The 17,248-nt window shown below is 36.6% G+C and overlaps 1 protein-coding gene across 29 annotated transcripts in view; it reads left to right on the forward strand.

The window, feature by feature from the left end:
- Positions 1–17,248, forward strand: part of NRXN1 (neurexin 1) — a 680,932-nt gene that overhangs the window by 333,025 nt on the left and 330,659 nt on the right. For 17 of the 29 annotated variants that reach the window (XM_054290273.1, XM_054290277.1, XM_054290290.1 and 14 more), the window contains 2 exons: positions 2,498–2,671; positions 8,390–8,509. In XM_054290273.1, the coding sequence (XP_054146248.1) occupies positions 2,498–2,671; positions 8,390–8,509 (294 nt within the window). Of the gene's footprint in view, positions 1–2,497; positions 2,672–7,385; positions 7,413–8,389; positions 8,510–17,248 lie in introns of all 29 variants that reach the window. The other 12 variants (XM_054290267.1, XM_054290270.1, XM_054290287.1 and 9 more) reach the window with 1 other exon arrangement.

Consider the following 17,248-nt stretch of genomic DNA (forward strand, 5'->3'; position numbering starts at 1 on the left):
AACTCAAAGTTATTTTGGATGTCACTGAAATTGAAATATTACCCAGAACATGTATTTGTAAAAATTGTATCTTTAATAATACAAAATGATCAGTTTAATTATCAAGACTCTAAAGGTACTGTAAGTAAGCTGTAGGGGTGCAGCTTATTTAGACTCAATATATTGTACTTCACTGCACATGATACCTATTTGGCAATGCTCCAGTGTATACTTCCAGGAGAAAATATTCTGACTTCCAGTTTCTATGTTGGCACACTGACCTGGATTTCTGCTAGCCATCCATTATAACTGGCAGCTACTGCATGACTGTATATAGCAATCTCAATGGGGTTGAGAGATGGATATCAGAAATTAGCAGGGGATCAATCTGAAAGGTTGTGGTTTTAAAGATGTAACTAATCACAGAATAAAAAGGGTTGCTTGGACAGTATATTTTTAAAAAGAGGTTACACATGTCATGTGCAATAGATCAAGCTTAAGTTTTTTATCATATAAGTGATTTTCTTAATATTATTCTCTGGAATGGTTTCCTTCTTTTAAGTCTATTTGGATCAGTTGAGATGAATTATCTCTCTATTCTGAGCTGGCAGTGACTGAAGGCACAAAACTTCAGGAAACCTGGAAAGGTTTTGCTCTCTAGATGCCCTGGCTGAGAAAAAGATGAAGAACCTTTATCATGACACAAGTGTTTTAACTTTGTTTTCAGTTCAGTAGATTGAAAAAATGCAGGAATCTTTCTGCTGTGAATGAATTAGATCCCATTTGTGGGAACAGATGGATCACCATATTTTAGTCTGTAATGTTTAATCTCCTGCTTGTGAGATTTACAAGGTACCTCAGAGCTCTAGAGGAAAGCAAAATCTTATTTTCCAAATTATCTACATAGAATGGATAAAGTTTGAGGTGCCTTAATGTTTGATGCTACAAAGGTTGCTAAGACTTGGTTGGTTTGCTTATAAATTCTATACGTTAATAAGCATTTTCCTAAGCATGTTCCATTTTCTCTTTATTTCACTAATTCAAATGCAGTTGAATTTTAGGGATGATACGTGGTGACTCAAGATTTTTCTCAGTCTTACAGACATTTATTCATTTCAGGTTATTTCCTCACAGGTAAACTGTAAACCATTACAAACAGCACTAAATTGCAGTCTCTTTCAAACAAGAAATATGCCAGGGAAGCAGTAAAAGGTGTTATCTGTGATTTGCACCAATCAGAGGGAGATTAAAACTGGCCCCATGGGGTAGTGACAACAGTACATTGTGTAAAAGCTGCCTACAAAGCTCAGAAATCACTTAGGAAATCAACAATTTTACATTTGAAGTCATGCAGAAACACTCTTTGTCACTACAGCACCAGGTCTTGTGGCCTAGGTTCCAAAATCAGCCAGGCTGGGGGTTGTTCTTTGTTCTGGAAAGCACAATGTAGATTAGAACGTATATTCAGATAACCTGCCACAATATTGTGCTGGTAAACAAAATACAGTCATCAATGAGCATTTAATGCCTGGTTAAACCTGCAGCCTGACACTTGAGGTACACTTAGGGAGGTTCTTATGGTGATGTTGGATTGAAAGGTGACTGTTCTGTCTGCCAGACACACCCAACACGTGAAAGGAATGTAGAGCCTGAATTGTTTTAAAACAAAAAAGCATTCTTCCCTCGGTGTTGAAGAGGAAAGTTAGAGTTATGTTCTTCCAAAGTAAGTCTGTCACAGAGCTAGGAAATACTTGAAGGGAGAAAAGCCCTGGTTTTCAGTCCTGAATAAGTTGCCTGAGGTTCATCACAGCAAGGTATTTGTTATAGGTGTCTGCCATTAAAATAATTTTTTGGCAAGAAAATTCCATTTGCTCAGTTTTCATATTGCTGTTTTAAAGGCATCTAACTCCCCTTGCTGCCACATGAGTTTCAGTGGGAACAGCTGATCATTTTGCTGTTTAACAATGGTGTCTCCAAGTTTTTCCTTTCATGTGTCCCTCAATCTTTTATTCCTTGGTGTACTTCTGGAAGGATGATTCTGGGTTCATGGACTTAAGGTGGATCCTGTTGCCTTTTATCTCACTGTGCTGTGTTCACCACTGGCATGGTCTGTGGCCAGCCTCCCTGAATATTGAACAAATTACATATAAATTATATGAACAATTTGTGCCAGTGCTAGATGAGTTTCTAGATGGGGATTCTGTGATTTAATCCTCCTCTCTGCAATAGATGCATGTTTCCTGAACACATCATCTGGCACATGGAAAGCTTGCCCAAATACTTCTAAGTAATCAGCCATGCAAATTTGAAGTCTACATTTACATTTGAAAAAATACAGTCCTGAAATGCTGTAGTATAGTATCTGACATGTTACCAGTGTTTGTTTTCTGCTACATTTATTTCAAATAATATTTTTTGATGTATCTGTCATTCAGCACAAAAAGGCCAGAAGATCAAGTGGGTCAAAGGTTCTGCTGGTTCTTTTTTTTTGTATCTAATATTTATTTCTCCTCACCAGGTGATTTATATATTGGAGGAGTGGCCAAAGAAATGTTTAAATCCCTGCCCAAGCTGGTGCATGCAAAGGAGGGGTTCCAAGGCTGCCTTGCATCAGTTGACTTGAACGGACGGCTCCCTGATCTCATCTCAGATGCTCTCTTCTGCAATGGGCAAATAGAAAGAGGATGTGAAGGTATTAAATATGCTGGTTTTGTTTTTTTTTGGCTTTTTTATACATACATATAGATATATATATATATCATAGTGAAAGTACTGTGCCAATCCTGCAGGGCTTTTTTGATATTTACACTCCATATATCAAGAGGCTATATTTTACCTGCTTCTAATTGATCTTGCTTCACCCCTTCTTACATAAAGGCTGTGTTTTTTAGTATTATGGAGACAGGCATATGCCTGCCCTAAAGCACAGAGATTAATCTGAGAACATGAGTTAACTTCAGAATGTTAAATGTAGGTTCCTTACTTCCCAATAGCAAGATTTTTTTGCATGTGTTTTGTTTACTACTGATGTGTTTTAATTAATGATAACAACAGTAACAATTAGCTTCAGTGAAGTTCTTTATATCTTCATAACACTCAGGCATTAGTTAATGCTGAGACATTAGCTAAGTAATTCCAATTTTAAAGCAGACATTTTGAGTCGGTTAATTTGAGGCTAATTTATGAAAATTTTTAATACCAATCTTCTATCTTCTGTATTTTTGCTCACCCCTTAAATTAGTATTGATATGAACCTTTCTATCTGAAATCAGTAACAGACAAATATGTTTTATCTCAAAATATTATGTCCTTATTGACTCATCTGGTATATCATGAAATTTAAGTGAGGACAGAATTAGAAGAAGTGTATTTCTAATTCAGGAATGTCAATCTCTAGCTATTTTTCCAGCTGTCATTTGATCCCACATTATTTTTACTATGGTTTATGGAATAATTTGAATACATTTTCTGTCCCTGCATATATAATTTATTCACATAATTCTGGATTTTGTGTTTATGTTCAATTTTATATGTATTCCCTTCTCTCAAGTGCCATTCTTCTCTGGACAGAAAAATGTGTAAATGACATTATAAAATTTATTTCAAGTTGAAATCTTAATGCTTTTGATATCAAGTTTGTTAAGTATACAAATTGACATTGTAAAAATCCAAGGAGAGCTGGGAGGTTCCTCAAGTTTTAGGAGATAAAGCTTCCTGGTGGATAAAGTCTCTCTCCTCTTTTTTTGTGCCTACAGAGCTTTTGGACAAGTGGAACATTTTTGTTCTTTACCTTCTACTTTAAGTTAGCAATATAAGTTCTATTGTTAGCATATAGAAACAGACACTAAGCTACAGAAAAATAGAAGATCGAAATTTTGCATATGTCTTTCAGGAGTGCAAAAATATGTATTAGTTTGCCACTGAGTTTAGAAAATTAGATTCTGCCTTCTGAATGGTTTTAGCAATTCCATCCCTGCACCATCCCTCCAGAGAGTCAAAGTATGTCTTAATTCCATTATGCATTTCATAGCTTCTTTTGAAATTATGTAATTTCATAAATGAATTTGCTGTACTTCAAAGAAATATTGCCATAGGCCTGGTGTGTGAGTTCACCTTTTAAACCACTGGCACAACTCAGCTATTGGTAGATTTAGTAAAGTTACCAACAATTTAATAAAGGCCATAAAGCTATTGTCCTTTTTGGTAGAGAGTGAGTTTTTCCCAGCACCAAAATCAGCTGACACAAGAAACTGGTCAAACCAGATGTGCTGCCTGGCTCCCAGAGAGCTTCCTCCTCAAAAGTCTTCTGCCTGCAGAAGGAAATATTTAACAGCATGGAATGAAATATCCCCTTCCAACCTTTCTCCTTAACCTTGCAAGTTTTCTCTTCCATCTCACTTGTTTACTTCCAGTCCTCATGTCTGACCCATCTGTCAGTCTTTTGTTTGCAGACCATTGATCCAGATTTCCAAAAAACTGTTCTGCCACCTAAAAGATGATTTAGGTCATTTGTGAATTCAGGTGCTTCCTAGGAAAACCTTGCATGCCTCAAGCTGCTCCTTCCTCTGCTGCTGTGTCCAGCCAGGACTTCTCCATCCTTACAGAGCTGAGAGTTCTCCGTCCTTACAGAGCTGAGAGTTCTCCGTCCTTAGAGGGTTGAGAGTTGTGCACCAATCTCACCCTGCCATGGGATGTGTAAGCCCTGGAAGTCTCCTGAGACATGAGGTCCAAAGAGCTCAGGACACAGCAGCAGAAGTAATTTCAGAAGTGTTGATCACCACCACTCTCAATCCCAAAGACAGTTGGTATATGCCCAGTGTTAAGACATCAGGTTCTGGAAAATCTGTCCTGAGAAGTGAGGCACTTGGATTTGTTGTTTTTCAGATTTACGGGATTGAATTCCCCAATTTTCAGGTACACATCAGGGAAAAAAAAAAACACCAAACCAACAACTACTCTTTTTCTTTCTTCTGTCAAACTGTCAAACTCTGAAGCCATAATGTGCTTCTAATTAATTTTATCTGTTAGATTTGTACTTTAAATATTTGTTTTTCTCAATAATTTGACGGTCCTAAGTGCATCACTAAACATTTTGAGCAAGGTCACCCATGGGATTGCTGAGGCATGTTGGAAGGTTTGCCTTTTGAAGCTTCAACCACAGGCAAAGATATATCTCTATCATTGAACATGAAATACAATTTACACTTGGCAGAATCCACCTTCTTGACAAATTTTCAATGAGTAGAGCAGATAGAAGCTAACAGCTAGAAAGATAAATATGCTAACTAGCTCTTTGAATTGTTAATGGCAAACCCCAAAGCCAGGTTGTGTCAACACAGTTTTCCTCCAGTCAAATCAATTGTACTTCCTTTTCCCACTTAAAATATGATACAACCATAATTTTTATATAGTTATAAGAAAAATGCACTGTGTGTATATGTGCATATAAAATGCAATTTGTGTATTATATGAACTACATGAAAAAAATCACTGTATTAACATACATGAAGATTCTTGGTGGTGAGATAAGAAATTTGTTTTAATAATATATTGTGAAACATCTATGTGTCAGTTTATAATGCTTATTGTGATATATATTCTGTGCAAACCCTCACATAGGACAAATGGAAGGAGATCCCAAACTCAGTCAATTAAAACAGCTGCAGTGAAGACTGAATAAATTAGTATATTTTAAAAATTGAATATGAAAAAAGAAAAAGGGATAGAGAAGGGTTTGTTACATATTTTTACTAACTACCTTAGTACTTCAATATATAAATATATATATATAGGAAAATATGAACTTGTTAGGGTAAATATCATAATATTTACCACCATTATACAATTGTCTTCAGTTCTTTGGGGAAAAGTAATCCTACTTTTGCTAAAAGAAATGCTTATATGAAAGATAGTCTTGGTGGCAATTTTAGAATAATGACTAATATAGATAAGCCAAGAGTGCTAAGGATCAATTTGATAAAAAAATTTTTAAATCCCTCACTTTTTATTGTATCTATATTTTTTTCTAAATATGTGTTTTCACATGCACTTCCTAATGTGCCTACAGGGTCCTGCAGTTTATGTACTTTCAAGTCCTTGTGACTTCTGCTCTACTTTTGCAAAGATGAGGAAATTCAACATTGCATAACGAAAGTGTAAATAAATCCATGAATATATAACATTTAAACACCTACATATATTTTCACTTCAGCTTTGTAAAGTTTCCGAGTAGCAGAATCTGGTGAGAAAAAAATTGTGTCTTGTCATCTAGGGGATTCTGTCATTATAATCCTCTGCTCAAGAAAGGGTGATGTAATGCCCAAATGTTTAAACTTCTGGGCTCAGAACTCCAAAGAAAGAGAAATCACTACCTAATGTCTGCCTGCTGCAGTCAGCTGTAGATGGGGGTGGCATTATTTTTTTATCATCGTCATCATTATTATTATCACTCTTATAATTATTAATTCTATTATTCTTATTATTAATACTTTTGTTATTATTGTTAATTTTATTATCCTAAGGGGAGAAAATAGAAGAAGTAATAATTTTGCCAAGACTGGGATGCAGTGTACCCCGCTTTCCCTCTGCTTCAGAGATTGAACTGTGCCTCATTTAAAGGAAGAGGCCATGGAGATGAATTAAATCATATTGATATGGATTTTTTAAAAATACCAGCAAATCAAAAGCAAATCCCACACTGAGATATTTGGAGGTCTATTGGGAAAGAAGGGTTATGTGGATTTCTCTCTGGGGTGCAATTTTTAATTTATTTATGTAATCTTTGGACTAGCTTTACCCCTTTACCATCAATAACTGGCTGTGGGAATTTCAGACAGATATTGATGTGCCTCCCCCAAAACAATTTGGGACAATTTTATAATCCCAGAACCAAATTTTTCCTTGTGGTGTGAAATTTGTGTGAGAGCTCATAGTAAACTGTGGTTCACATTCTGTATTTCAGTCTTCATTCACCAGCCACAGAGAGAGGCCTAGAAAAAGGCAGACCACAGAGGGTGATGGTGCTAATTATTCTTGAATTCACTGTATCTGAACGTGACAAAGGGCTAGTCAGGATTCAGCCATGCATTTACTCTGTTAATGCATTCATAGCAATCCAAGGAAGAAAAAAAAACCCACACTTTTAATTTTCCTCCATTACATGTCATCAGCTCAATTAACCATTATATTTCTAGTAAAATACTGGCAAATTACTGCTTTCTTATTTTGGCTTGCCTGAAGATTTATGGCTATTAGCATTAATTTGTTTGCATTATATGGCATTTCTTTCTCTCTTTAACAGCAGCATGCACTTTATTCTGAATGGTTTTTTTCTGTGTTTGCTGCCATTTCAATATTGCTTACTAACATTTACTATATTTTGCTTTTTTTTTATTTTGCTGACAAAGTTGCATTGATGAAAGCTGATTTGCAAGGTAGATAGCCCTGTGTGTATTAAACAAGACTGAAACCCCCAATGCACAGTTGGATTTCTGCAATAAATGCTCTGTACATTTCAGAACTAAAGTGTGCTATTTCATTGCTGATTTTGCCTTTCACACCTCTAAAAGAATGGGCTAAATGAACCTTCATTTTCCAGCATTGCTTGCATAAAGGCTTTCAGTCTTGAATATGTTTGTATAGTGATTGCTTTAGTGCTTTGATCATTCCTTTTTGAAATTTCTTTATATTTCAGTAGTCTAGTTATGATTCTCTAGAAATAGAGTAGCTTTGTTTTTTCATGTGTATGTCACATTTTGGCATGCCAGTTCATTAGTAGTCTGATTTTCTGCATTTCCCCTTTTAGAAGGAACCTGCATGGGATCCCTAAAGCATGTGAATTGGTTCTTGTCAACATTCCAGCCAAAGAATCCCAAACTGCTCTGAATTTTAGACCTAAATCATTTAAAATAATTTTGTGGGATTACAATAATTGTAATAGTGTAGCTTCGTTTTATTATTTCTCAAAACTTGTTTCATTTTTCTATTTCATTATCCAGTCTTTCATATCCCAGAGTTTTGATTCCTGTGGCATCTGGCTTTGCTGTTTGAAATGTATTTACAGGAAGAAATAATGAAGTTTTTAGACAATGTTTAGCCAGTTAATGATCTGACACGAGATTAACAAATAACTGACAACAAATGTACCCAAATTCCCAATGTACCTGGAATAATTCTGCTTCTGTTTTGTGCAATCTTATGTGTTTGACATAGTGATCTTACAACTAAAGCAACCCCCCCCCCCCTTTTAATGTTACATGCTGCTCCAAAACCAGCGAGTTTATGTGCGTTTGACTCGGTAACTCTCTGCTCATTTGATCTGAGATGTTGGCAGCCACTCAATGTGACGCACTGGGAAGTGCCTTTCTTCGGGAGACGAAGTGCAAGTTCCTTTTCTGTGTGTTCCCACCAGGCCCCAGCACCACGTGCCAAGAGGATTCCTGTGCAAACCAGGGCGTGTGCCTTCAGCAGTGGGATGGGTTCAGCTGTGACTGCAGCATGACCTCCTTCAGTGGGCCATTGTGCAATGACCGTAAGTACATGGAAAAATGTCCCTCTGAAAACCTGAGGCAACGTTTGAAGCAAGTGCCTAAAGCTTTATGTTGTTTTAATGTTAGATATTTAACTGGGCTGGTAGACCCTGTGAAAATCTGTAAGGCTTGTGGTAAGAACAAAGAGTATGCTTTATAAATTTTGGACAATGTGCAGTATCAAACACAGGCAGAACTTGGTTTTGTTGCACTTGATTCCAAGTGTAACATACTGATAGTTACCTGTTTGATGCAGCCCCTTTCCTGCATAAATATTTCAAATGGATTTTTCTTTTCCTGATTGAAAACACGTTTTACATTTTGTTATCTTAATGTAGCACTATCACAAGGGCTATAATTACTGTGAAACAGTTGAGAAGGCTTATTATCTCCCTCTGTGGATTTCTTTAGGTGACACACTAAATATGCCAATAATAAAAGCATGCTGAGTATTTTAGTTCTTTTAGATTTCATCTGAATAACACGCAGCAACCATCTGGTCTTCCAGGAAAAGCTTAAATGTGTCAAAAATAAGGGTCCTGATTCACCAGCTTCATAACGTAGTTTTATTCCAAACTAACCTTATTGATCTAAATAGAATTATGCAGGAGTGATGGTGGAATGATAATGGAGAGCTATGATGTTCCATGGTAAATGATAAAAGTAAGCTGCTGACTTTTGATTTTAATTTATCACATTTCTAACATCCAATTGCACATTTTTATACCCATAAGAAGATGGAATTTCTTTAAGTTATTTTTATTTTTGTTTGTATACTTTTATCTGAAATAAAAATGACTGACAATAGGAAGTGTTGTATAACTGCCTAGTCAAGTATTCTGGATTTTTCTGTCTTGTTTTGGTTCTTCACTCTACAGCAAGGCATGCCATCTTGGACAAACCCACAACCAGCAGAATATTTATAATCTGAAAAGCTTTTGGCTCAAATTGTGTTTATCATAGGGCTAGGAAATTAACTGTATGCAAAAGCAAATAATTTACTCCCATGAAAGTTCTATAGTTTGAAAACTAGGGAAAGGATGATCTGCAGTTGCTCTTATGGTAGAAATGAAAAGTGATATTGAAAAACTTTCAATGATTTCAGCAAAACTTTGGGTTTACTTTATGTATATGAGTTTGCACTTCTTAGTAATGTGCATGATTAGTCATATTGCTAAACATACATTTTTAAAGTTTCATCCCCTTACCTACTACAAGAGAAAAATGTTTCTGTTTTGCTTTTACACTGTTATTTCTGTTTTGTAATCTTTTGAGTTGTTTCAGAAGTAACTAAAACTGTGAATAGAAAGTTGCAGGTATAACATCTAACACACGAAAAACTCAGTTTATAACTTTTAGTAGTAATTGTTGTGTGGACCTGCAAAATTCTATGAGTTGTTTCTTCAAGTGACAGGTAGTGCATAAATGTGGCGAATTATGAGCTTATTTAAGAAAGATATTTAATAATATCATGGACTGCATTGCACACAATTGAGATATTTCACAATATTCCATGTCTGATGACAATCAGGGAGTCCTTTTAGAAGCTCGTTGCTAAAAATACTTACTTTGTTCCCAGAAAAAATCTTTTTAACTGTTTTTTGGGGTTTTTTTTAATCACAAGCATGAAATATAAATTTATCCTTAATACTGATGTTTTGGATAGAATGCAGAGTCTAGCAAATATAATACCTTTGGTTTGTGCTTTATCTTGGTTCCTTAGATTAGTTCAGATACCAAAAAAAATCTGCAAAGCCCATCAAACCAGAGACAATTTTTGTAGTGGTAAATGTGCCAGAAAGGAGGAAAAATGGTGTTGTCAGTGTCATTTGCATGCTCTGAGCCTGCTCTCTGCTGTGTTTGGGAAGAGCATAATGGGAAGAGAAATGATGGAATGTTACTACAGCTTTTGAAAAGTGGCCCAGGCTGCATGCCACAGACTAAACTCCATGGCACTGAAATAAGACAAATTCCCTTCATGTGAGGAAACCTGGCAGTGACAGGTCTGGAATAGCAGCTGCTTGTTGCTGAAAATGCATCCCCTTCAGGAAGGATGTAGGCACCTTCCTGAGCATCTTTCCATTGCAGATTGTGCGTGGAGCAGCATTGGTTGACAGGAGCTCAAATTTAACCCAGTGTTGCTTCTCAGGCAGGCCCTTGGCTCACTTTACATGTGAATATACTGCTTTATAGAAAATGGAATGCTTAAGATGTCAAAATCTCATAGACAGAGATTTTTTTTTAGTCTCAAACCCCAGCAATTGACCACTTAAAAATAAGTGTCAGAGGTAATAAGAGGAACAGTTAGGAGTACTTAGTCCCTTACCCGAGGTGGTGGTATCTCTACTAAAGCACAGTTAGAAAGTGTGCCATTCTTGCCAAAATGCTGGACAGATGAAGGAGGAGGGAACAAAACAACAGTCAGAGAAGAGGGAGTGGGTGTTCAGATGGGTGGGTGTTTCGCTCTCAGCCAGGATTTAACCCATCATACCTCACCTCTGTTTTGTTCCACAAGTTCTTTGGGGACATATCTAAGCAGGAATTTCAGTGACAAAGTTGCCAAGGTGAGAGGGGAGCTGTCCAACCCCTCTGTTCAGAGCAGAGTCAGATGGCACAGGTTGTCTGGGTCCTCTGCAAAGATGAAGGCTCCATATCCACTCTGGGAAACCTTTCACAGTGCTTCTTCACCCTCTCAGTACAAATATTTTCCTAGAGTTTAAATGATATTTCATATATTTCTGTTTGTCCCTATTGCCTCTTGTTCTGTCACTGGGAACCACTAAGAAAAATCTGTTTTCTTTGCCTCAGAGAGACAAGATCACATCTCTCAACCTTTCTGCACATTTTACCACCATCTCTCACATCTCTCTACCATTCTGCAACATTTTACCACCAGAAACCAGTGTTGGGTTTTTTTGCCACAAGAGCACATTGCTGACCCACGTGCAACTTGTTGACTATCAGGATGCCCAGATCTCTCTCTGCCAAGCTGCCTTCCAGCTGGTCAAGCCCTAGCTTGCCCTGATGTGAGGGTTTATTCCTCCCCAGGTGCAGGATTTGGCATTTTTTAGGAGGTTCTTGTCAGTGCATTTCTACAGCTTGTCAGCATCCCTCTGAAAGGCAACACAGGCATCTGGTTGATCAACCACTCCTCCCAGCTTCCTATCATCTGCAATTTGCATAAATGTGCACAAATTACTTCGCTGCATTTGAGCTGATGCTTTCTATGCATTTCCCATAGTAACCCCAGATCATGGAGGTCTGACATGCATCATTCCTGGGCTTTACAGTGCAAATGTTTCACTTGTATCATTCTCATCTTAAATTTCCAAAAGAGGAGGTGTGGAGGAAATAATGAAAGAAATGGTTTCATGGAAAGTGACATAATACATTTCACTGTGCAAGATATTTCTTTAATTGTTGTGATAACAACTACATATTACTCCTGTGCTGTTCAGTGCACTATTGGAGACAAATATGTAGAAATTAAAATGTAAACTTTTCTTTTGTTTTTAGTCCTCTCATAATGAACATCATGTAAGGCAGATCGTTTTCTTTCCTAGTCCAAGAGTGTCCTCTGTGTGTCTGCTAGGGAAGGAGGAGAAATTTAGGGAATACGCCCCAACAGAAGAAGAACTGGGTCATCCAAGTGTAAGGCTATAGTTATAAAAGTGTAGTCAGGAGCAGCAATTTAAAAAGGTTGCAAATATCAGTAGTTCAGTGAGTATGAAGTACCTGTATACCTTAACCCACCATGTTAGCAGAGGTGGGAGCTTTCAGTGTGCTGCAATGTCCTGTCTGCTGGAAGATAAACACAGCAGGACAAGCTTAGACCCCAGGATGCTATGGGGTGAATAATTTTTTCTTTGGACATGGTATGACACAGAGATTTAGGGCACCAATGCATTTTAGGTATAATAGACAGAAGTGCTAAACTGATTAATGTAAATCTTGCAGTAGTGGTTTTTCCTACATGTGGTATCATAAAGAGTCTGTACTAAAAGGATAAAAGGACAGTTAGTGGCTGTTTTTACAAATGGATGCACATCCAGTGGGAAAATACATCATGAACATAGTAACCATATCTAACAGCAAGTTGTGTAGTGAAAGGTATCCTCCCAGGGAAGTAATCTTTTTTTTTTTTTTTTTTTTTAATAAGAATAGGGTTGAAAATTACTCTGGCACAGCAAAACAAATCTATAAGAGATTATCTGCTTTCTATAAGTTTGCATTGGTTTTTATTCAGGCAGTCTTTCAGTACAGCCATATTAGTGAGCGTAATGGCGTGTTTGTGGAAACAAATACTGCTATTATGGCATGGAAAATAGCAGACATAATAACATTGTCATATTGCATTAGTACAGAAGTGTTCTGTGCCAAATTACAGGGCAGTTTCAACACTGTCTGTTACCTTAAAGGAATAATGTATTGGCGTTGTACTCGTGATAACTAGCACTGTGTCAACACTTGCACTAAAATCCACTTCTGGAGGGTTAGTGCTTCACTGTGCAGTCTCTCCTGGCTAGGAATTCAACATTCTCAGCCACTGTAAGTATGAAACACTTTTAAAAATATTATTTTATTTTATTTTTACTCTTTATCAAGAAAAAAATCAAAAGCCCTAATTTAATGGAGAACTCTATCAGTATTATAAACATGGCCTAACAAAAAGCATTTGATTTTTTTGATATTTGTTTTTATTACAGATATACCTTTCAGCTAACACTTTACATGTCTTTGCCAGATTAAACTCCAAGTGAGTCCTGGCTTTCATGGACCCTTTTCTGCACTGAGGACTGAAACATCTATGTTTCCAGAAAAACAAATCCTAATTATTTCACATTGAACACATTGAATGGTGGATATCCCTGCCTGTTGCTGAGGATATTAGAAACAACACACTGTAATAATACATTAGCTTAAGTTTATAAGAGAATTCAATATTAGAGAATTTAACATGATAACAATTTGAGGAACTGAATTCTCTCTTCACTGTAGTGTTTGGAGACTGTATTAAGTAATACCGAGGTACAGTTTGAACCAGAAAACTTCTAAATATTGAGTCAGCATTCAGCATTAAATGAGCTGCCTTATAAACACCAGCCACCTTCACTGAAGAGCTCAGATCAAAACAAACACATTCTCACACTAAATGAGACAGGAGTCCTATACTTTGGGAATTTGTAATTGGTGAATATTTATTAGCCCAGATGCAAGGCAGGTAATTTAGTATTTCTCAAAGGCACATGTGGATATCCTGAGGCTTGCACTGTCTCATGTTTTTGATGTGTGCATACACATGTGAAAAAAATCACTCACTATATTTATAGTGTTTAGTAAATTAGAGTATTTATTATTTTCTCTTGTATTTGCCACTGAATTTTCACAATCTTCTGAGCTCTTGTATGTTGTTGATAATTTGGTAGTCATTTGCTTCTCACAAAGTCTTCCTTCTCCTGGATTGCAAACCAGGGTGATATTCACTTTGTATTACCAGTCTACTACGACACAAAGGATGGATTTAAATCATTTTGTTGCTTAGATTTCCATCTCATTTTTTAATAGATTTAACTGGTATGGATAGTGCATCTTTTGGACCTTTTTGACACCTAGAATGTAACATCTATCTTAATGCTACTTTTGTGAGCAGGATACATACAAAATAAAGAAGCTTAATTAATCCAGTGGCCAAAAGCTGAACTAACCATAATGTCCACTCTCAGCAGCACTTTCCAAAATAATATTACATATTCCTGGCTAAGGCTTTGTAGCTCCTAGCTACCAATAAACATATAACCTGCTATTAAGAAAAGGGATAGGAAATTCCTCAAGTGTACTTTAAAACATATTTGATTTTCATCTCCAGTAGCTGAGAATGGAAAATATTTGTCCCTGATAACATACCAGTCTAAATACTTCATATGATTATTTTGCCACTGAGACCCGCTTTACACATGAGAAATAAATATAGCTGTGCACAAAATTACAGTGTAGGGCAAGATGGTGGAATGAACTAATTGAAGGAATCTCAATTTGCTCAGCTTATCTTTTCTGATATTCTCACTACAAGGAAAATCTGGAATTACTGATGACAAATATCAGTGGCCTAGTTTGAATAAAGTTCAAAGGAAGTAGGACTTTACACACGTCTTGAAAACGCAGAGAAGTTGAGGTGTTTGGAATTAGAAAAGCTGTAAAAAGTGCAAGGAAAGTGTTGCCTGTGGCTGTCAACCAAGATTACTTATTTTTTGTTGTTTTTTATTAGAAACCTAATCAGGATAGATTTCACCTTGAACTGTTAGGCCCCTTGTGATATTATATGGCAGCACATCACACTTCAGGAAGACTATAGCGATTGATGCACAGATGATATTTTTTCAAACCTTTTTTGTCCCAACTCTTTTAGGGTTTTTTTTTTCCTCTTTTTATGTGGGTCTTGCAGTATGTAAATTTGGAAGTATGTAAATTTTTTCTTTTTGCTAAGATATACCAGTCTATTAATTACGTAAGTGAACAGGCATGGTTTTCTTGACAGTGTGAAAACAAGTTTAAGAATTTTTTCTTGTTTACATTCACATTCTGGAGTGGTCAGTTAGATGAGCTATCCATTCCTAAAATAGTTCAGGAATTTTCATTTTCTTAAATCTGTTGCAAGCTATACCTTTAAAATATGAAAATGAAAATAATAGCAAATTGTTTGGCAGTCACTGTAGAAATTCTTTTATGCAAGAATATTTCTAGCAAAGAATAGCCAAGAGTATTAAGTGGGATACTTGATGCATGAAAAGCCAAAAAAGAACTTTCAAGGTAGCCAAAATACATTGGTATAGTCAAACTTGCAGCTCAGACAGAAGCAATTATGCAACATTTCTGGCCTACTCAGAGATATTTTTTTTTTATTTCACAATATTAAAAATGGAACATAGTGTCAGAAAATTGCAAGCTTCTCTCTGCCTCTGGAGGAATCGAGGGAGTAATTAAATTGGATTTTGGTATGTCAATAATATCTTTCTGTTATTAATGGCATAATAATTTTGTAAATCAAATCCTAGAAGTGTTTCCAGTGTCATAAAGGTGAAAATGATTAAGGGTTAATTAAATATATTCTCATGGAACTAAAATTGTTCTGTTGGGTATCGTTAGATTCCTTTCTCTAGAACTTTCAATTATTACAATTTAATGGCATATTATGTACAGTTCAGACCTGAAATTTGTGTAGCCAAAAGCTCTTCACAATAATAAGCATCCTGGTCGAGTGCAGTCATTATTCCTTCTCACAGATTCCTCTGAACATCCTAACAATATCACATATTTAAATCAATTTTATGTACCTGGTTGTTTTCTGAGCTAGATTAATCATTGTACACAGCACAGCTGGAAGAGAAGTTTTAGCTCTGGAATGATGTCAGTTGTTCATCTCCAAAAAAACCCCCAAAAAAGGCAATGAGTAAGTGCTACCTTTTTTAATAGATGACAGCTGCAAGGGTCACAGATGGTAAGAGGATGAAAACCTTTCCCAAGCAGAGCCTTCTACAACCCATAGCATGAAAATAGCTCAAAGTGTGTATGGAGAGCTTGGTAATGAATGTCTATTTAATGCATAAGGTATTTAAGCACAATGGCACAATGGTGCTTCAGAAAGATAAAATTATTCAGTTTTTCTGAAGTCTCTACAACAGGACTGGGGTTGCTAAGGCAACCTGTTCTTCCTCAGCATGTGCTCTGGCTTGACAGCTGCATAGGTGGGTTACATTCAAAGTAACTCCACACATACGAGACATTCCTGTGCTCCTTGCAGAATGAGGTTTTGTCAGTCTCTCGACACAGCCCTCTCTGTGCTCATTTTAGCCAGATCCTGCAGAAGATTTAGGCAAAGAAAACCTTTCTGTTAAAAGCAGAATAAAGAAAATGCCCTGACTCTGATCTAGGTAAATTGAGGTGTTGCAGATTCCAAATTAAAGGCACAGGAAAGGATGCATTATACAGAAATTTTTGAAGCTTCTATGATTTTGTTCCCATGCTGCAGAACAGACATTGCACCTGTTTTGGCCACTTTAGGCCTGCCACTCCGCTTGAGCAGCAGCTAATCTAAATGAAATATCCATATTTTTCTCAACATATACATCTCTAAGGGTGCTTATTCTCTCAATGTCACCTGCAACATTTAAGATCCCTCAATATTTGATTTTAACTGAGCCTTCTGAATCTTGTGTACTGATGGTGTGTTTGGAATTCTTTGTAGCCATTTTCTGACCAGGTATTCTAGGGTATTATGAAAGAAGGTAACAGAGTCAGTAATAAGAGTATGAAAAAAATACTGATGGCAGCAATGCTCCTAGGACTGAAGGAATCTGATGAGGTTTTTAGTGTCTGGTTGCTTGATGAAGGCAACTGCAAAATGAAGTCCCAGCCTGGGGAAAACCACTCTGTATTAAAAGCAGTCAACACCCAGGCTGGATACTGGAAAGCTGGAACTGTAGAAAGGAGGGTGAAGAACAGCTGAAGTGAAGCTGTTTGGTGCCCACACACCCAATTAAAAGTTTGTGTTAAGGGTGCATGTCAGTTTTGTGGTAATTCTCAAGGAATGATCATGCTGCTAAGCTTTATGTTATCACTCTCCTTTAATGAAGCCACACTTTGAATTAAAAGCAGACATATTCAGAAGCACATCATTTCACTGTAAACATCCACACACGAAAAGACACTTAAAATGTATGAAATGCAATATTCAATGTCAAAGT

Source organism: Melozone crissalis, unplaced genomic scaffold (genome assembly GCF_028551555.1).
Source record: "Melozone crissalis strain CALT ecotype California unplaced genomic scaffold, PUWL_Pcris_2 ptg000081l_1, whole genome shotgun sequence".
In the NCBI taxonomy this organism is placed as follows: domain Eukaryota; kingdom Metazoa; phylum Chordata; class Aves; order Passeriformes; family Passerellidae; genus Melozone; species Melozone crissalis.